This window comes from Nycticebus coucang, chromosome 22 (assembly GCF_027406575.1).
Source record: "Nycticebus coucang isolate mNycCou1 chromosome 22, mNycCou1.pri, whole genome shotgun sequence".
Lineage (NCBI taxonomy): Eukaryota > Metazoa > Chordata > Mammalia > Primates > Lorisidae > Nycticebus > Nycticebus coucang.
The window spans coordinates 58947820-58966500 of record NC_069801.1 but is presented as its reverse complement, the minus strand read 5'-3'; the positions used below and the strand labels follow the sequence as shown (position 1 = coordinate 58966500).

Below are 18681 nucleotides of genomic sequence, written 5' to 3'. Positions count from 1 at the left end.
GTTGTTGTTATTTTGCAGTTTTTGGCTGGGGCTGGGTTTGAACCCGCCACCTCTGGCATATGGGGCCAGCGCCCTACTCCAAAGGAGTCACCCTTGATCAGTGTATTTTTACAGATACAGACTGTTGGTATGGTCCATTTCTTTAATAGTCATATTGAATGCTAATTTTAGACTAGGTATTATACTAGGCAGGGAATGACACAACCCCTACTTCAAGTTGTTCACAGAAATATAGGGAAACAGATAAATAAATGAATAATAACTCATAGCATGGAATGTGTAATAAATTTAGAGTTAAGGGCAGGGCATGGGGGAATATCTAAAAATGGCATTAATTCCATTCTTGGAGCATTAGAGAAAACATTCCAGAAGAGCAAACTAAGTGGTTTTGAGGGGGGGAGTGGGTTGTTTGTTTTAGAAAGGCAGGGTCTCACTTTGTTGCCCTGGCTGGAGTGCAGTGGCTATTCACAGACACATTTTACCACCCTACACCCTTAAACTCCTGGGCTCAAACAATCTTCCTGCCTCAGCCTCCTGAGTAGCTGGGACGCTAGGCAGGGACCATGAGGCCTGGCTCTGAACTAAGTGTTACACAATAATAAAGAGTGACCTAGGTGATGGGGAAGAGTCAGGAGCAGAGAATAGCACAACACCTGAAATTACAACCATGCGATGGATGAGGGAGGTCAGAGAGCACGGTACAGTCTGGATGAGGGAGGTCGGACAGCATGATACAGCAGGAGAGGAGGTTTGTGTGGCTGTACCACAGGAAGGGGTTTGTAAGAGATGTGACTAGGTTAGATGACATTATATTAATGAATGGATTTATGCTGTCTGAATTTCTTGATTATAATAATTGCAGTAGTAGAAACAGTGATAGCAAACATAGAAGCAGAATTGATAGTTATTAAATGGATCTCATTAAATTCTTAGCTGCCTTTCTATCTTTTTTTTTTTATTGAGACAGAGACTCACATTGTTGCCCAGGGGAGTGCTGTGGTGTCATAACTCACAGCAACCTCAAACTCTTGGGCTCAAGCAATTCTCTTGCCTCAGCCTCCCAAGTAGCTGGGACTACAGGCACCCGCCACAATGCCCAGCTACTTTTACAGGTGGGGGTCTGGCTCTGGCTCAGGCTGGTCTGGGACCTGTGAGCTCAGGCAATCCACCTGCCTCGGCCTCCCAAGTGTCAGGATTACAGGTGTGAGCCACCACCCCCGGCCCCTTACCTACATATTTCAATCTTATTTTTGTATTTCCAGGTTGTATGTGAGAGTGACCTTACTCACTTTTATGATTTTTAGCTGATATCTATTTTTTTTTTTTTTTTTTGAGACAGAGTTTCACTTATTAACCCTCGGTAGAGTGCCATGGGGTCTGTCACAGCTCACAGCAACCTCCAAATCCTTGGGCTTAGGCGATTCTCTTGCCTCAGCCTCCCGAGTAGCTGGGATTACAGGTGCCCGCCACGACGCCCGGCTATTTTTTTTTGTTGTTGCAATTTGGCAGGGGCTGGGTTTGAACCCACCACCCTCGGTATATGGGGCTGGCGCCTTACCCACTGAGCCACAGGCGCCACCCTCTATTTGTAGTTAATATTTGGAATACATTTTCACAAAGAATCTTGTTACATACTATTTTTATATTTCAAATTAGATATCTTGTAAGAAATGCTAGTTTACCTTCATAAGAGACAGTCATCATCCCACCTCCAGCCACTGCGGATTCTCCTCTTACAGTCATCGTGTTTTGAGTTTTGTCATTGTCTGTGTCCTGGATTCAATGCTCTCTTGAGATCTATTTTAGTATCTTAGTTCTCAGAGTGGTCCAAGGATGAAAATGTATATAGTGCCCAGAACAGAATTGTTGATTTTGACTACAGCGCTAATGAACAGAAGATGATTAGGGGGAAAAATGTAGGATAAATTAAAGATAATTGGGGCTGGGCACTGTAGCTCACACCTGTGATCCTAGCACTTTTGAAGGCTGAGGTGGGAGGGTCACTTGAGCCCAGGAGTTCAAGAGTAGCCTGAGTGATAAGAAGAACATGTCTCTATAACATAAAAAATTAGCTGGACCTGGTGGTATGCGCTGGTAGTCCCAGGTTCTCCAGAAGCTGAGGGAAGATCGCTTGAGCCTAGGAGTTTGAGGTCCAGTGAGCTTTGATGATGCCACTGCACTCTAGCCTGGGTGACAGAGTGAGACCCTCTCTAAAAAATAATAATAATAAAATGAAATAAATTTAATTGTGTTACTAATAAAATTTTTCAATTTTTTTTTTTGTTTTGAGACAGAGTCTCATTATGTCACCCTTGGTAGAGTGCCATGGCATCACAGCTCACAGCAACCTCAGACTGTTGTGCTTAAGTGGTTCTCTTGCCTCAGCCTCCCAAGTAGCTGGGACTACAGGTGCCTGCCACAATGCCCGGCTATTTTTTGGTTGTAGTTGTCGTTGTTTGGCAGGTCCGGTCTGGGTTCGAACCCATCAGCTCTGGTGTATGTGGCTGGTACCCTAGCCGCTGACCTACAGGCGCCAAGCCAAAATTTTTCAATTTTAAAATATCATCAATGTTTTTTTCTGATTTTCTTTTTTTGTGGCATAACAATTTATATATTTGAACTGTCTGCTCTAAATGTAAAGTTTGAGTTACATAGTGTATTAAGTCTAAGTAAATCAGGATTTTAGGATTAAAAGATGCTCTTAACTCTGGTGTACTGAAATTTAAAGATTTCTTTGGGCCTTTTCTCTCAAAAATTTTTGTAAAATTATATAGAATTTTTCTCTTTTCTTTTTATTTTTTAAGACAGGGTCTTAGGCTGAGGCAATGGATTACATGAGCTCATGAGTTCGAGAATAGCTTGAGCTGGAGCAAGACCCTGTCTTTTAAAAGTAGCCGGGCGTTGTGACAGGCTCCTATAGTCCCAGCTACTTGGGAGGCTGAGGCAAGGGGATCACTTAAGCCTAAGAGTTTGAGGTTGCTGTGACCCAGGGTGACAGATGAGAATCTGTCTCCAGGAAAAAAAAAAAAAAAGACGGTCTTCCTCTGTCGCCCAGGCTGGAGTGCAGTGGTGTGATCCTAGCTCACTGCAGCCTCGAGCACTTGGGCTCAGGGGTCCTCCTGCCTCAGCGTCCCGAGTAGCTGGGAACACAGGCGTAGTCTACCACACCTGGCTAATTATTTAATTTTTGTAGCAGTGGGGTTTACTGTTACCCAGAGGTGATCTCAAACTCTTGGGCTCAAGTGGTTCTCCCTCTTCGGCCTCCCAGATTGTTGGGATTATAGGTGTGAGTCATTGCTCCCAGCCTGTATTGAGTTTTTCCTTTCAGTTATTAATATTTATTTGGTAAGTGAATTAATAAATTATTTGGGGGCTTTTCTCTATGTATAGAAAGTTCCTTTTAACTTTTCTCCTATTTTCAGGTGGAGATTTGATTTTTTTAAAGTACGACTTTTTTTTTTTTTTTAAGAGACAGAGTCTCACTTTATCACCCTCAGTAGAGTGCTGTGGTGTCACAGCTCACAGAAACCTCCAACTCCTCCAACTCCTGGGTTTAGGCGATTCTCTTGCCTCAGCCTCCCAAGTAGCTGGGACTACAGGTGCCCACCATTAACACCCGGCTATTTTTTTGTTGCAGTTTGGCCGGGGCTGAGTTTGAACCGCCATCCTCAGTATATGGGGCCGGCGCCCTACTCACTGAGCCACAGGCGCCGCCCCAGCCCAGCTATTTTTCTTTGCAGTTTGGTTGGGGCCAGGTTTGAACCCATCACCCTCTATATATGGGGCTGGCACCCTACCCACTGAGCCACAGGCACCGCCCTTAAAGTATTACTTTTATATTCTAGATATAAAGGGTTTGTGATATATATAAGTGGATTTTTTGAAAATAGAAAAGTTTGTTAATATTTATAACACTTTCTAGATTGTAAATGACTACCTTCTTTTCTAGGTTTGTTAAAGTTTTGCACTGTGGGGTTTTGTGGAATTGGGAGCCTAATTGATTTCATTCTCATTTCAATGCAGGTAAGTTAGTTTCAATCTAGAATGTAAACTACTTTTACATTCAAAATTAAGTTCTGTGATCTTCTGGTATACTTCAAATTTTTAATATACCTGTATTAAGAAGCAGATAGGAATGCTTGTTTCAGTGTTTTTTTTAGATGGCGAATCTAAGGGAGCATGGCCCTGTTTTCAACTAGCACTGCCAAACCAGTTGGTGGTTCTACAAGACCTCAGAAGTTATTAAAAAGAATTCCATCTCAAATGTGATTTGTAAATGTGAGTTCAACAGCGCTAAAGAGGTTTTGTTGCTGAATAACTTTCCAGAGGCCTTACAGGGTGTATTTGGTCTCTCAGAGGAGTTGGGGTTATTTCTGAAACTTACTATTTTCCTGATGGTCACAGTCACCTTGTCAGTTACTACAGAAAGACATTGGTGGGGTCTCGATATGAATATTGTAGAGGCAGAAACAAAATCTTTTGCACCAAGTAGGCACTCTATAGTATTCTGTTGGATGCAAATTACAAAAACTGAAATCCGTTTACTTAAGCCAATAAGAAAAAGGAATGTATGTGCACTCTAGAAGATTTAGGAGTGGGGCTGGCCTCAGGCAGGACCAGATCCACACAGACAAGTGATATGAAGACCCTTCAGATACTCAGCTCTGCGCCTCTCATTAGCCTCGGTTTCCTCTGCTGCAGCGAGTATGGGCCAGTAGGCATCATTTGTGACACGCTGTCCTTAAGCATTTAAAAGTACCATCAGATGTTTTCTGTTAAATTGTACTGAGCTGGTTGTGATTAACTCATGGGATTCTTAAGTTAGAGAAGGAGATGAATTTTTTAGGACAGATGTGGTGAGGCGGCGTTCCGGCAGACGTTTCTGGATCACCGAGGTCTTCGGCAAGTGTGCACTGTGCTTCACTCGGCTGCCCATAGCATTGTCTCTTCAGTTCTGTCTGCTTGATATTATCATTATATTTCAAAAGAAAGTCAAAATCTTGGAGATTTTGATACCATACTGTGAGGAGGAGGCAGCATATGGACCAATAAGATACCAGAATTAAACAAGGAAAATATTTGGTTTTAAACTTGGGATTTTTCTGTCTTTACTCCTAAACATATGCGCAGCCAAACATCCTGCCTTCTCTGCCTGGGATGGGAAGCAGGCAGGAAGAGGCTGAGGCACTCGTGCACATGTGCTTAGAAACGAGCTTCTCACTTGAAATGCGGATCCAAGGAATTCAGTGTATTATTGGGATGCTTTAAGTTAAGATATCCAGAATCCAAAGTGCCTTTGAGACCCAACCATTTAGATCATGTTTCCGTACGAGGCCCTTCCCTGGTCATGTCTTTGCTTTGCAGCTCTCCGTGGGTGGAATTGTAGAGCTGGTCTGATTCAGCCCCTGCTTTCTTCTGGTTCACGTATACCTGACCTTTTTGCAGTAAATAGTTCTTTTCTTAATGATCTGCTGGCATTGAGACTATCACATTAAAAATTGTTGAGGTGTAGAATTAGAGTGTTTGAATTTTTGTAGTAAATTTCCCTGAATCAGACATTTTAATAGTTAGGGCCAGTTTAGACTTCTGACTGGGGACAAATAAATCAGTTTATAGCCAAATAAGATGGGTAGCCTTAGTCTACATGTCACTTAATATATTTAACATGTGATATTGGCTACATCAGTTTTAGGGAATTAATTTTTTTGATAAATTAAATACATTTTTTAATAAACTATATATACTGCATATATTTTTCCAATTTTGTATTTTGTTCATCTTTTTGTTTTATTTTTCTTTCCTTCCCCATTCTCTATATTCCTGATTATTGTTTTTCTTTTTAAAATTTTTTGTCATTAAATATTATTCCCCAGTGAATAGCAATGTTTTTCTATTGGACTATGATCCCATAATGTATTGGGCATGGATTGAAGACCCATAAAAACATATTTTCCTGCATCTCACCACTGCACTTGCCTAATCTAAAAAAAAAAAAAAAAAAATACTGTACTTTGTCACAGTGTCTTTAGTAAAAATTTAGGAGTCTGGTTATTTCATCTTTGAACCCAAACAGTACAAAGTATAATGTACCTGTTGATAAAGTAAGTAGGCTTTCCATACTGCTATATTACAGAAAATACTCTTATGAGTTTATTTGTTCATAAACCTTGGAAGTTTATATTTTTATTCTTAAAAATATACAAATAATATGAATGATAAATGATATGAAATAATACATAGAAAATATCAACAAAGCCTCGCATTGATACGTGTGTGGCTTACAGCCTCTCAACTGTAGGTAACTTACCAGACACATACGTAGTTACTCCTAAGGTAGTTCCGAAGATTTAAAGACTCTCATATTTTTTGTGCCTGTATATTTTTATATACATCATGAAGGATTAAGTTTTTATCCAGAAAAAAATACAAGAATAAAAAAAAAAAAGAATACTTTGATTACCTTTAAGCTTCTTTCCTCATTCGCACAGTATGAGCTTTTTTTCTTTTTTTAGAAACAACAGAGGGCTGCTGAGTGGGCATTTTAAGCCAGCAGCACTTGGGTGTAGTGCACCAAGCAAAAAGAACAGCGACTGTCTGTGTTAAGAGGGGACAAGACAGCCACAAACCAGATGAGGACTCACAGAAGGAAGGTGGGAATGTGTATTAGAATGTTGGAAGTTGTTAGAGGGTAGCATACTGGGGCTCTAAGCTGGCAGCACTTGGGTGTACTGCACCAAGCAAAAAGAAAAGAGACTGTCTGTGTTAAGTGGAGACAAGACAGCCATAAACCAGATGAGGACTCATAGAAGGAAGGTGGGAATGTGTATTAGAATGTTGGAAGTTGTTAGAAGGTAGTATACTGGGGCTCTTCCCTTATTATAGTTAAAAACATTCTGTGTGTCATGGATGAAATTTCATTTTTATTCTCATTAGTGTTCTAGAATAGATTTTGTTAAAGAAATAATAACTATATAAGCAGCAGAAATCCACAAAAGCAGTATAATCTTCAAAACGTCTGTGACTTTTACAAATAATTTATCTGATTTGTAAAATATGTCTCGATAGTTTGATATTTCATATTACATATCTCACTCTAGCTCTGAATTATATATTGCTGTGTATTAGTGTTATTTTGGGTTTTTGGGGGGGTTGTTTTGTTTATTTTTAGTTTTATTTTTTGAGACCAAGTTTCACTATGTCGCCCTCAGTAGAGTGCTGTGGCATCACAGCTCACAGCAACCTCAAGCTCTTGTGCTTAAGCTGAGCTGAGGACATCAACAACATACTTTGGGTGTCACCGGCTCCCATCACCCCCAGACGGGGACCATCTAGTTGCAGGAAAACAAGCTCAGGGCCCCCACTGATTGTGCATTATGGTGAGTTGTATAATTATTATGTATTACAAGGTAATAATAAGAGAAATAATGTGCACAATAATGTAATGTGCTTGAACCTTCCTGAAACCATCCTCCCCACCGCCATCTGTGGAAAATTGTCTTCCATGAAATTGGGTCCCTGTCTTCCATGAATTGGCCAAAAAGGTTGGGACCTGCTGCTCTCTAACACCAATAATGTGTTAAACAAAGACTGTGACCTCAGAAATTTTTACTGATTTGATCTGAATGCACCTTGTGAAAAGTGTGATTTTGTGCCAAGTATAAACAAGATGAGAAGATAAAAATGCTAGTTTTAAAAAAGCAATTATTTTCCTTTAGGGCCTGTTTTAGTCTGTTTAGATTATATAACAAAACACCTGAGACTGGCTAGTCTATAAACAACGCAGGGCACCAGGAGATTCAGGGTCTGATGGGGACTCACTGCCTTCTACGTGTCTTAACATGGCGTAAGGGAGAGGGGAGCACCTTCAGGCCGATTTTTTTTTTCTTTCTTTCTTTTTTTTTAAGACAGGTCTCATTTTGTCCCCTTCGGTAGAGTGCCATGGCGTCATAGCTCACAGCAACCTCAAACTCTTGGACTCAAGTGATTCTCTTGCCTCAGCCTCCCTGGTAACTGGAACTACAGGTGGCCCCTACAACGCCTGGCTATTTTTTAGAGATGGGTTCTTGGATCTTGCTCTTGCTCAGGCTGGTCTGGAACCTGTGAGCTCAGGCAGTCCACCCCTGTCAGCTTGCCAGAGTGCTGGGATTACAGGCATGAGCCACCACACCCAGCTAGGGCCTTTTTTTTAGGGATTAATCTCACTGATGAGGGCGAAGTCCTCATTACTTAATCATTTTGCAAAGTCCCCACCTCCTATTGGATTAGATTTCAACATATGAATTTGGAAGGAACAGAAACATTCAGACCATAGCAGGACTTTAGATAAAGTTCTAAATTCACAGGTCACTTAAGGTGTAATGAATAAAGGTGAAAGGTGAAGGCCAGGTGTGATGGCTCACACCTGTAATCCCAGCACTCTGGGAGACCTAGGTGGGTGGATTGCCTGGATTGTCTTGGTCTTACAGTTCAAGACCAGCCTGAGCCAGAGTGAGACCCCATCTCTAAAAAATTGCCAGGCATTGCGGCAGGTGCCTGTAGTCCCAGCTGCTCGGGAGGCTGAGGCAAGAGAATCGCTTGAGCCCAGGAGTTTGAGGTTGCTGTGAGCTGTGATACCATGGCACTCCACCAAGGGTGACAAAGTAAGACTCTGTCTCAAAAAAAAAAAAAAAAAAATGAAAGGTGATATGATGAATTATGTATAATAGGTTTTATACCATCATTAGAAATGGGTTTAGTGAATACCAATTTAGATACAGCAACTTGGAATCTTTACCTTAAAAGAATTTATAATCTATTCCAAGAGTGGTCAGATAATAGATTCCACTTGTTGTCAGAAATAAAATTTTGGAGAATGAATTTCCTTGGGAAGTATTGGCTTGAAAAAAAGTCTAGAACTTATTTTGTTTAAATTCACTGAATTTTATAAACATTTTTAAAAGGCTAGGATTGGTTGAGGTGCAATGGCTCATGCTTGTAATCCAGCACTTTGGGAGGCCCTGGTGCGATCACTTGAGCCCAGGAGTTTGAGGCTGCAGTGAATTATGATTGTGCTACTGCACTCTCACCTGGGCAATAGAGCTAGAGCTTGTCTCCAAGAAAACCTAACAACAACAACAAGAAAAAGCCTAAACTTTTCAGTTACTAGCCAGTCTGCCAGTTTGGTCAAGACATAGCCGTTTGGTTCATGGGAAGGACTAAACATGTAATCACCCTTCAATCTATTACCAGTGCTGGAAAAGGTGGTCAAAGTACTTAACTTTGCTAGATATAGGACAACAACATATAATATTAAAAATAGAAGACAAAATTGGGATCACATCAAGCTAAAAAGCTTCCATACAGCAAAGGAAACAATTTACAAAGTGAAGTGACAGCCCACAGAATCAGAGCACGTATTTATAAGGTACCCATCTGATAAGAGATTAATAACCAGACTATATAAGGCGGTCAAACAATTCCATAGCAAAGAATCCCAAATAATCCGATTTAAACGTGGGCAAAAGATTTGAATAGACTTCTTTCTAACAAAGACATAAAAATAGCCAACTGGTATTATGGAAAATTGACCAATATCACTAATCATCACAGAAATGCAAATTAAAACAATAATGAGATATCTCCCCGCGATTAAAATGGTTTATATCAAAGGAACAGTCTGCTGGTGAGGATGTGGAGAAGGGGAGCCCTCACACACTGTCAGTGGATGTGTCAGTCAGCACAGCCACAGTGGAGGCGCCTCAGAAACTACGAGCAGAACAACCGTATCACCCAGCAATCCCACTGTCGGGCGTGTATCCAAAAGGAAGGAAGTCAGTGTACCAGAGTGCGTCTGCACTCCCGTAATTACTGAGCACTGTTCACAACAGCCCAAATGTGGGTCAGCGTAAGTGCCCAACAGCAAATTAATATAGATATTTGTGTTAATTTGGTTATAAGAGTAGTAAAACTTCATTATAGAACAAATACATATTTGTGTGCATGTTGCTTGTTGGGGTTTGGTTTGTATGTTTTGAGGTAGGTCTGGGACTGTCTACAGGGCAGTGGTGTCATTATAGTTCATTACGACTTCCAACTCCTGGGCTCAAGTGATTCTGCTGCCTCAGCCTCAGAAATGCTGGGACTACAGGTACCCGCCATCATGTTACAGACACAAAATGTAATCTGACTTTTAAGAAAATGGGAATTGAGACGGACACAGTTGCTTCATTACCCTCTGATTGCCCACAGCTGAATCATCTTTTGTCATGAGATTATTAGGTCTTCAGGAGATTATTTGATCTTGTCGATGTTAATACTCACATTCTTTGTATGGAGAAGCTCAGAAATGTTTTAGATAGAAAAAGGATGCATGTGACAGGACACATTGTATAAAATGTTCTTATTTTTTTCTTTTGTTTAATTCATTTATTTATTAACTTGGAAATCTGTAAACTATTTGAGTTACCTAAGAAATATGACATCAGTGCAGAGCCATTAATTAGGGTAATAAAGTCCTCACTAGCAACCACGTTTTTTCCCCTTTATCTAAACATGTACAAACAAAAATACATTTTACAGTGGCAAACGTTAATACTACAACATTAATTAATAAAGTTTGGGTAAGCTCTTTTTTGTGTGATAAAACACAAGTAACATTAAATTTGTCACTTTATATCACAAAAGCAAGTATCCCATGTACTCAATACTAATATGAAGCCAGTAGACAAACTAATACCTGCACACACAAAAGAAAAACTTAATTTAATTCAAGTTGGGGGGAGGCGGTAAGGAGGAGAGGGGTTGGCAAGCTCTTACCTAACGGGCAGAATGTTAGGGCACATGGCACACCTCCTGGGTGAGGGGCACGGCTATGTTTAATCTACTTTGTAGCTTTATGAATTTGCCTATTCTAGATGTTTCATATAAATGGAATCTTAGAATACTTGTCCTTTCGTGTCTGGCTTATTTTGGATTTTCAAGCTTAGTGGTAATGCAGCATGTACCAGGACTTCCTGCCTTTAAGGCTGAGTAATACTCAGTTCTGTGTATAAATCACAGCCATCTGTTGATGGACACAAGTTCATATCTGTTTAAGTCTCTGTCCAATTCTCTGTTATATGTTTTGGAGAAGGTAAACTTTTATATAAAGCTAAATGAAAACAGTATCTTTGTGACTCTTGATAGATTAAGCCTTCTTAAACAAGATCCCAAAAACGTAAAGGAGGGGGGAAAAAACCAATAAATTTCTCCACTGTACCTTAAAATTAGGAAATTTGATTTTAAAAAGGATGCCATAAGGCTGGGCACAGTGGCTCCCGCCTGTAATCCTAGCACTCTGGGAGGCTGAGGCAGGTGGATTCCCTGAGCTTGTCTGAGTCCCACCCCAGGGGCAGGGTCTGCTAAGACCTGTAGAGACTGGCAGCGACTGACTGAAGAAATAGAGTTAGAAATGATGGTAAAGATTGGGTGGCGCCTGTGGCTCAGTGAGTAGGGCACCAGCCCCATATACCAAGGGTGGCAGGTTCAAACCCAGCCCTGGCCAAACTGCAACAGAAAATAGCTGGGCGTTGTGGGGAGGGTGTGTGTGCGCCTGTAGTCCCAGCTACTCGGGAGGCTGAGGCAAGAGAATCGCGTAAGCCCAGGAGCTGGAGGTTGCTGTGAGCTGTGACACCACGGCACTCTACTGAGGGCAACAAAGTGAGACTCTGTCTCTAAAAAAAAAGAAACGATGGTAAAGAAAGACACATGAGACACAGAGTAGAATTAAAGGTGGGAGCTCAGGGTCCGTTGCCCTTTGTGGGCTTCTAGCAACAGCCCTGAGTGTTCGCTCCACTCTGATTTTATTGGAGTCTATTTGCCCAGAGGGTGAGATGAGGGAGGGAACAAAGATGCCAGCAGTTTCTGAGTGAGCATATCAGCTCCTATTGCTGTTATTACTATCCTTAAGGGCAGCCTTGAGAAATCTGAAATCTGAGCCTTGTATTGGGAGAGCCCCCCACTTGAGATCACACACAAAGATTTCTAGGGAGGTGTTAAACTCCGCTAGTTCCCTGTGGAGTAAAACGCACTGGTGTTAATCTCCTCTGAGGAATCGTGGGAGGGAGGCATTTTCCTCCCATCACCACCACAGAGGATCTTGCTCTGCGATAAGGGGTATAAGCTCTTCCGCTTATATCATATCTCAGGGCTCAACTAGTCCCTTGATCTCTGCCCTAGGCAAATGCAAATCTCCACAACAGGTGTCTGCTTTGCCTGTTACTGGGCAGGAGAAGACCCAGTTAATGTATCTTTCTAGGTCTTCTCATAGCTTCTTTTATGACCATTTTTTCTCAGAGTGCTCACAGACCCAGCAGGGGTGTTTGTAAGCTGTATCCCCAACAGGCTAGAATTTCAGAAAAGGCAGGAAGCTTAAATGTAAACTAGCTGACTTTTCTTTGTTCCAACTCACTCAGCATACTTTTTAATTTTTCTCTTTTTCTGGGGGTGCTTTCCTTTGCCAAGAATGGGGTCTTTAGTCCCCATTCTCCCTGCAGAGCTCACAGGTTTGAGACCAGCCTGAGCAAGAGCGAGACCCCATGTCTTAAAAAAAAAAAATAGCCGGGCGTTGTAGTAGGTGCCTGTAGTCCCAGCTACTTGAGAGGCTGAGGGAAGAGAATTGCCTAAGCTCAGGAGTTGTAGGTTGCTGTGAGCTGTGACGCCACATCACTCTACCGAGGGTGACAAAGTGAGACTCTGTCTGTTTTTTTTTTTTTTTTTTTTTATTGTTGGGGATTCATTGAGGGTACAATAAGCCAGTTACACTGATTGCAATTGTTAGGTAAAGTCCCTCTTGCAATCATGTCTTGCCCCCATAAAGTGTGACACACACTAAGGCCCCACCCTCCTCCCTCCATCCCTCTTTCTGCTTCCCCCCCCATAAACTTAATTGTCATTAATTGTCCTCATATCAAGATTGAGTACATAGGATTCATGCTTCTCCATTTTTGTGATGCTTTACTAAGAATAATGTCTTCCACTTCCATCCAGGTTAATACGAAGGATGTAAAGTCCCCATTTTTTTTAATAGCTGAATAGTATTCCATGGTATACATATACCACAGCTTGTTAATCCATTCCTGGGTTGGTGGGCATTTAGGCTGTTTCCACATTTTGGCGATTGTAAATTGAGCTGCAATAAACAGTCTAGTACAAGTGTCCTTATGATAAAAGGATTTTTTTCTTTCTGGGTAGATGCCCAGTAATGGGATTGCAGGATCGAATGGGAGGTCTAGGTTGAGTGCTTTGAGGTTTCTCCATACTTCCTTCCAGAAAGGTTGTACTAGTTTGCAGTCCCACCAGCAGTGTAAAAGTGTTCCCTTCTCTCCACATCCACGCCAGCATCTGCAGTTTTGAGATTTTGTGATGTGGGCCATTCTCACTGGGGTTAGATGATATCTCAGGGTTGTTTTGATTTGCATTTCTCTAATATATAGAGATGATGAACATTTTTTCATGTGTTTGTTAGCCATTCGTCTGTCATCTTTAGAGAAAGTTCTATTCATGTCTCTTGCCCATTGATATAAGGGATTCTTGGCTTTTTTCATGTGGATTAATTTGAGTTCTCTATAGATCATGGTTATCAAGCTTTTGTCTGATTGAAAATATGCAAATATCCTTTCCCATTGTGTAGGTTGTCTCTTTGCTTTGGTTATTGTGTCCTTAGCTGTACAGAAGCTTTTCAGTTTAATGAAGTCCCATTTGTTTATTTTTGTTGTTGTTGCAATTGCCATGGCAGTCTTCTTCATGAAGTCTTCCCCCAGGCCAATATCTTCCAGTGTTTTTCCTATGCTTTCTTTGAGGATTTTTATTGTTTCATGCCTTAAATTTAAGTCCTTTATCCATCTTGAGTCAATTTTTGTGAGTGGGGAAAGGTGTGGGTCCAGTTTCAGTCTCTTACATGTAGACATCCAGTTCTCCCAACACCATTTATTGAATAGGGAGTCTTTCCCCCAAGGTAAGTTCTTGTTTGGTTTATCAAAGATTAGGTGGTTGTAAGATGTTAGTTTCATTTCTTGGTGTTCAATTCGATTCCAAGTGTCTATGTCTCTGTTTTTGTGCCAGTACCATGCTGTCTTGACCACTATGGCTTTGTAGTACAGACTAAAATCTGGTATGCTGATGCCCCCAGCTTTATTTTTGTTACTAAGAACTGCCTTAGCTATACGGGGTTTTTTCCGGTTCCATACAAAACGCAGAATCATTTTTTCCAAATCTTGAAAGTACGATGTAGGTACTTTGATAGGAATGGCATTGAATAGGTAGATAGCTTTGGGAAGTATAGACATTTTAACAATGTTGATTCTTCCCATCCATGAGCATGGTATGTTCTTCCATTTGTTAATATCCTCTGCTATTTCCTTTCTGAGGAGTTCATAGTTTTCTTTATAGAGGTCCTTCACCTCCTTCGTTAGGTATATTCCTAGGTATTTCATTTTCTTTGAAACTATGGTGAAGGGAGTTGTGTCCTTAATTAGCTTCTCATCTTGACTGTTATTGGTGTATACAAAGGCTACTGACTTGTGGACGTTGATTTTATATCCTGAAACATTACTGTATTTTTTGATGACTTCTAGGAGTCTTGTGGTTGAGTCTTTGGGGTTCTCTAAGTATAAGATCATGTCGTCAGCAAAGAGGGAGAGTTTGACCTCCTCTGCTTCCATTTGGATTCCCTTTATTTCCTTGTCTTGCCTAATTGTTTTGGCTAGAACTTCCAGCACTACGTTGAATAGTAAAGGTGACAGAGGACAACCTTGTCTGGTTCCAGTTCTAAGAGGAAAAGCTTTCAGTTTTACTCCATTCAGTAAAATATTGGCTGTGGGTTTGTCATAGATAGCTTCAATCAGTTTTAGAAATGTGCCACCTATGCCTATACTCTTCAGAGTTCTAATTAGAAAAGGATGCTGGATTTTATCAAATGCTTTTTCTGCATCTATTGAGAGGATCATGTGATCTTTATTTTTGCCTCTGTTAATATGGTGGATAACGTTTATAGACTTGCGTATGTTAAACCAGCCTTGCATCCCTGGGATGAAGCCTACTTGATCACGATGAATGACTTTTTTGATGATAAGCTGTAATCTATTGGCTAGGATTTTGTTGAGAATTTTTGCGTCTACGTTCATGAGTGAGATTGGTCTGAAATTCTCCTTTTTGTTTGGGTCTTTTCCTGGTTTTGGTATCAGGGTGATGTTTGCTTCATAGAATGTGTTGGGGAAGATTCCTTCTTCCTCAGTTTTTTGGAATAATTTCTGCAGTACAGGAATAAGCTCTTCCTTGAAGGTTTGATAGAATTCTGGAGTGAAGCCATCTGGACCAGGGCATTTTTTGGTTGGAAGCTTTTTTATTGTTTCTTTGATCTCAGTGCTTGAAATTGGTCTGTTCAGGAGGTCTATTTCATCCTGGCTAAGTCTAGGGAGAGGGTGTGATTCCAAATATTGATCCATTTCCTTCACATTGTCAAATTTCTGGGCATAGAGTTTCTGGTAGTATTCAGAGATGATCTCTTGTATCTCTGTGGGATCAGTTGTTATTTCCCCTTTATCGTTTCTGATTGAGGTTATTAGAGATTTTACTTTTCTATTTCTAGTTAGTCTGGGCAATGGTTTATCTATTTTATTTATTTTTTCAAAAAACCAACTCCTTGTTTCATTAATTTTCTGAATGATTCTTTTGTTTTCAATTTCATTGATCTCTGATTTGATTTTGGATATTTCTTTTCTTCTACTGAGTTTAGGCTTAGATTGTTCTTCTTTTTCCAATTCCATAAGATCTCTTGTGAGATTGTTTATGTGCTCTCTTTCTGTTTTTCGAATGTAGGCATCTAAAGCGATGAATTTTCCTCTCAAAACTGCTTTTGCAGTATCCCACAGGTTTTGGTAGCTTGTGTCTTCATTGTTGTTATGCTCAAGGAAGTTAATGATTTCCTGTTTTATTTCTTCCTGCACCCATCTGTTATTCAACAGAAGATTGTTTAATTTCCATGCCTTTGGGTGGGATCGAGCATTTTTGTTAGAGTTGAGTTCCACCTTTAGTGCCTTATGGTCTGAAAAGATACAAGGTAAAATTTCAATTCTTTTGATTCTGTTGATATTTGTTTTGTGTCCCAGGATATGATCAATTTTGGAGAATGTTCCATGGGGTGATGAGAAGAATGTATATTCTTTATCTTTAGGGTGGAGTGTTCTATATGCGTCTATCAAGCATAGTTGTTCTAGGGTCTCATTTAAATCTCTTACATCTTTGTTTAATTTCTGTGTAGAGGATCTGTCCAGCTCTGTAAGAGGTGTGTTAAAGTCCCCTGTTATGATGGTATTATCAGATATCATATTGCTCAGACTGAGTAAGGTCTGCTTCAAGAATCTGGGAGCATTTAAATTGGGTGCATAAATATTTAGAATTGAAATGTCTTCTTGTTGTAGTTTTCCCTTGACCAATATAAAGTGACCATCTTTGTCTTTTTTGACTTTAGTTGCTTTAAATCCACATGTATCTGAAAATAAGATTGCAACTCCTCTTTTCTTCTGAATTCCATTTGCCTGAAAAATTGTCTTCCAACCCTTGACTCGGAGCTTTAATTTGTCTTTTGAAGCCAGGTGTGTTTCTTGCAGACAGCAGATGGATGGCTTGTGTTTTTTAATCCAGTCAACCAATCTATGTCTCTTCAGTGGGGAATTCAAGCCATTAACATTTATTGAGATAATTGATAAGTGTGGTAGTATTTTATTCGTCTTATTTTGTGAGAGTCCATTGCTTAGTTTTATCTTTTGCATCAGTGTGGAGGTTAGGTTCTGTCCTTTAATTTCTGAGTTCTTACTTTGCTGCTGATCCATTGTGGTGGTCATTGTGCAGAACAGGTTGAAGTATTTCCTGTAGAGCTGGTCTTGTTGTGGCGAATTTCCTCAATGTTTGTATATCCATAAATGATTTGATTTCTCCGTCAATTTTGAAGCTTAGCTTAGCAGGGTATAGAATTCTGGGCTGGAAATTGTTCTGTTTAAGTAGATTAAAGGTAGATGACCATTGTCTTCTTGCTTGGAAAGTTTCATTAGAGAAGTCTGCGGTCACTCTGATGGATTTGCCCCTGTAGGTCAACTGGCCCTTACTCCTGGCAGCTTGCAGAATCTTTTCTTTTGTCTTGACTTTGGACAGGTTCATCACAATGTGTCTTGGAGAAGCTCAGTTAGAGTTGAGGCGACCTGGGGTCCGATATCCCTCTGAAAGCAGTGTGTCAGACTCTTTGGTGATGTTTGGGAAATTTTCTTTTATAATATTCTCTAGTATGGCTTCCATTCCTCTGGGGCATTCTTCTTCCCCTTCCGGAATTCCTATAACTCGTATGTTGGAACGCTTCATAAAGTCCCATAATTCTGGCAGTGAACGTTCTGCTTTCTCTCTCTTCTTTTCTGCCTCTTTTACTGTCTGAGTTATCTCAAGAACTTTGTCTTCTACCTCTGAAATTCTTTCTTCTGCATGGTCTAACCTGTTGCTGATACTTTCCATTGTATCTTTAAGTTCCCTAATTGACTGTTTCAGTTCCTTCAGGTCTGCTATATCCTTTTTATATTCTTCATATCGTTCATCTCTGATTTGGTTCTGTTTTTGGATTTCCTTTTGGTTATTTTCCACTTTATTAGCAATTTCCTTCATTGTTTCCATCATTTCTTTCATTGTTTTCAACATGTGTATTCTAAATTCCCTTTCTGTCATTCCTAACATTTCTATACTGGTGGAATCATCTGCAGTAGCTACCTCATGGTCCCTTGGTGGGGTTGTTCTAGACTGGTTCTTCATGTTGCCTGGAGTTTTCTGCTGATTCTTCCTCATGAGTGATTTCTTTTATCTGTTTCCTTGCCCTAATTTTCCTTTCACTTCCTCTTGCTCTTTAAGTTCTTGTGCCTGTGGAAGTTGTGGGCGGGTTTAGACGGATTGAACACACGTGACCACTTGCCGGTTTTCCACTGTTTTAGTCCTCCTCTTGGGGTCCAGAAGTCTCTCGCTGACTCCCTGTATCTTCATAGGAGTGATGATAGGCAGTTCCCACCAGCCAGAGATGCCTGGAGTCCTATCTCCCCAGACTCACGGTGCCCAGATGCAAGGAAGCTGTTACTCGGCTGCCATCTTGCTCCGCCTCTCAATATGCTCTTTCTCTTAAACTACCAATAACCAACTGCTCTCCGCGGCCCGGCAGTCCCTTGGAGCAGCGGGCAGCTGCGGCCGCCCGTCCTGGGCTGCTGTCACCTCCGCCCCTGAAAGCGGCGGGCCGACTCTGTCTGTTTTTAAAAAAAAAAAAAAATGAGGAACAGAAAAACAATGGGAAATGTGGTAACCGCTCCTTACCTTCTTGTCTGACAATTAAGTCCACCAGCTCATTCTAGGAAAAGTGCTCCCTATGAGACCTCACTGTGGAGTGTCACTTTGGTCACTTCCAGCGCCCCCCTTGGGAAGCTGTGCACACACACCAGCACCTATTCTACCCTTAACGCACTTTGGGAACTCTTCCTGGAATGGCCGTCCGCGATATCATTGTATCACCCTGGATGTCCTGAATGTCATCAAAATGTCTTCCTTTCGATATTGCCTTCATTTTTGGGTAAAGAAAAAGTCATCGGGGTCCAGACCGTGAGTAGAGAGGGTGTTCCAATGCAGTTATTTGTTTACTGGCTA

The 18681-nt window shown here is 40.8% G+C and overlaps 1 protein-coding gene across 1 annotated transcript in view; it reads left to right on the top strand.

Annotated features, from left to right (window-relative positions):
• The window catches only part of TM2D1 (TM2 domain containing 1), a 61762-nt gene that overhangs the window by 26471 nt on the left and 16610 nt on the right, over positions 1–18681 (top strand). The window contains exon 5 of the mRNA XM_053575259.1: positions 3950–4023. Within this exon, the coding sequence (XP_053431234.1) occupies positions 3950–4023 (74 nt within the window). The remainder of the gene's footprint in view (positions 1–3949; positions 4024–18681) is intronic.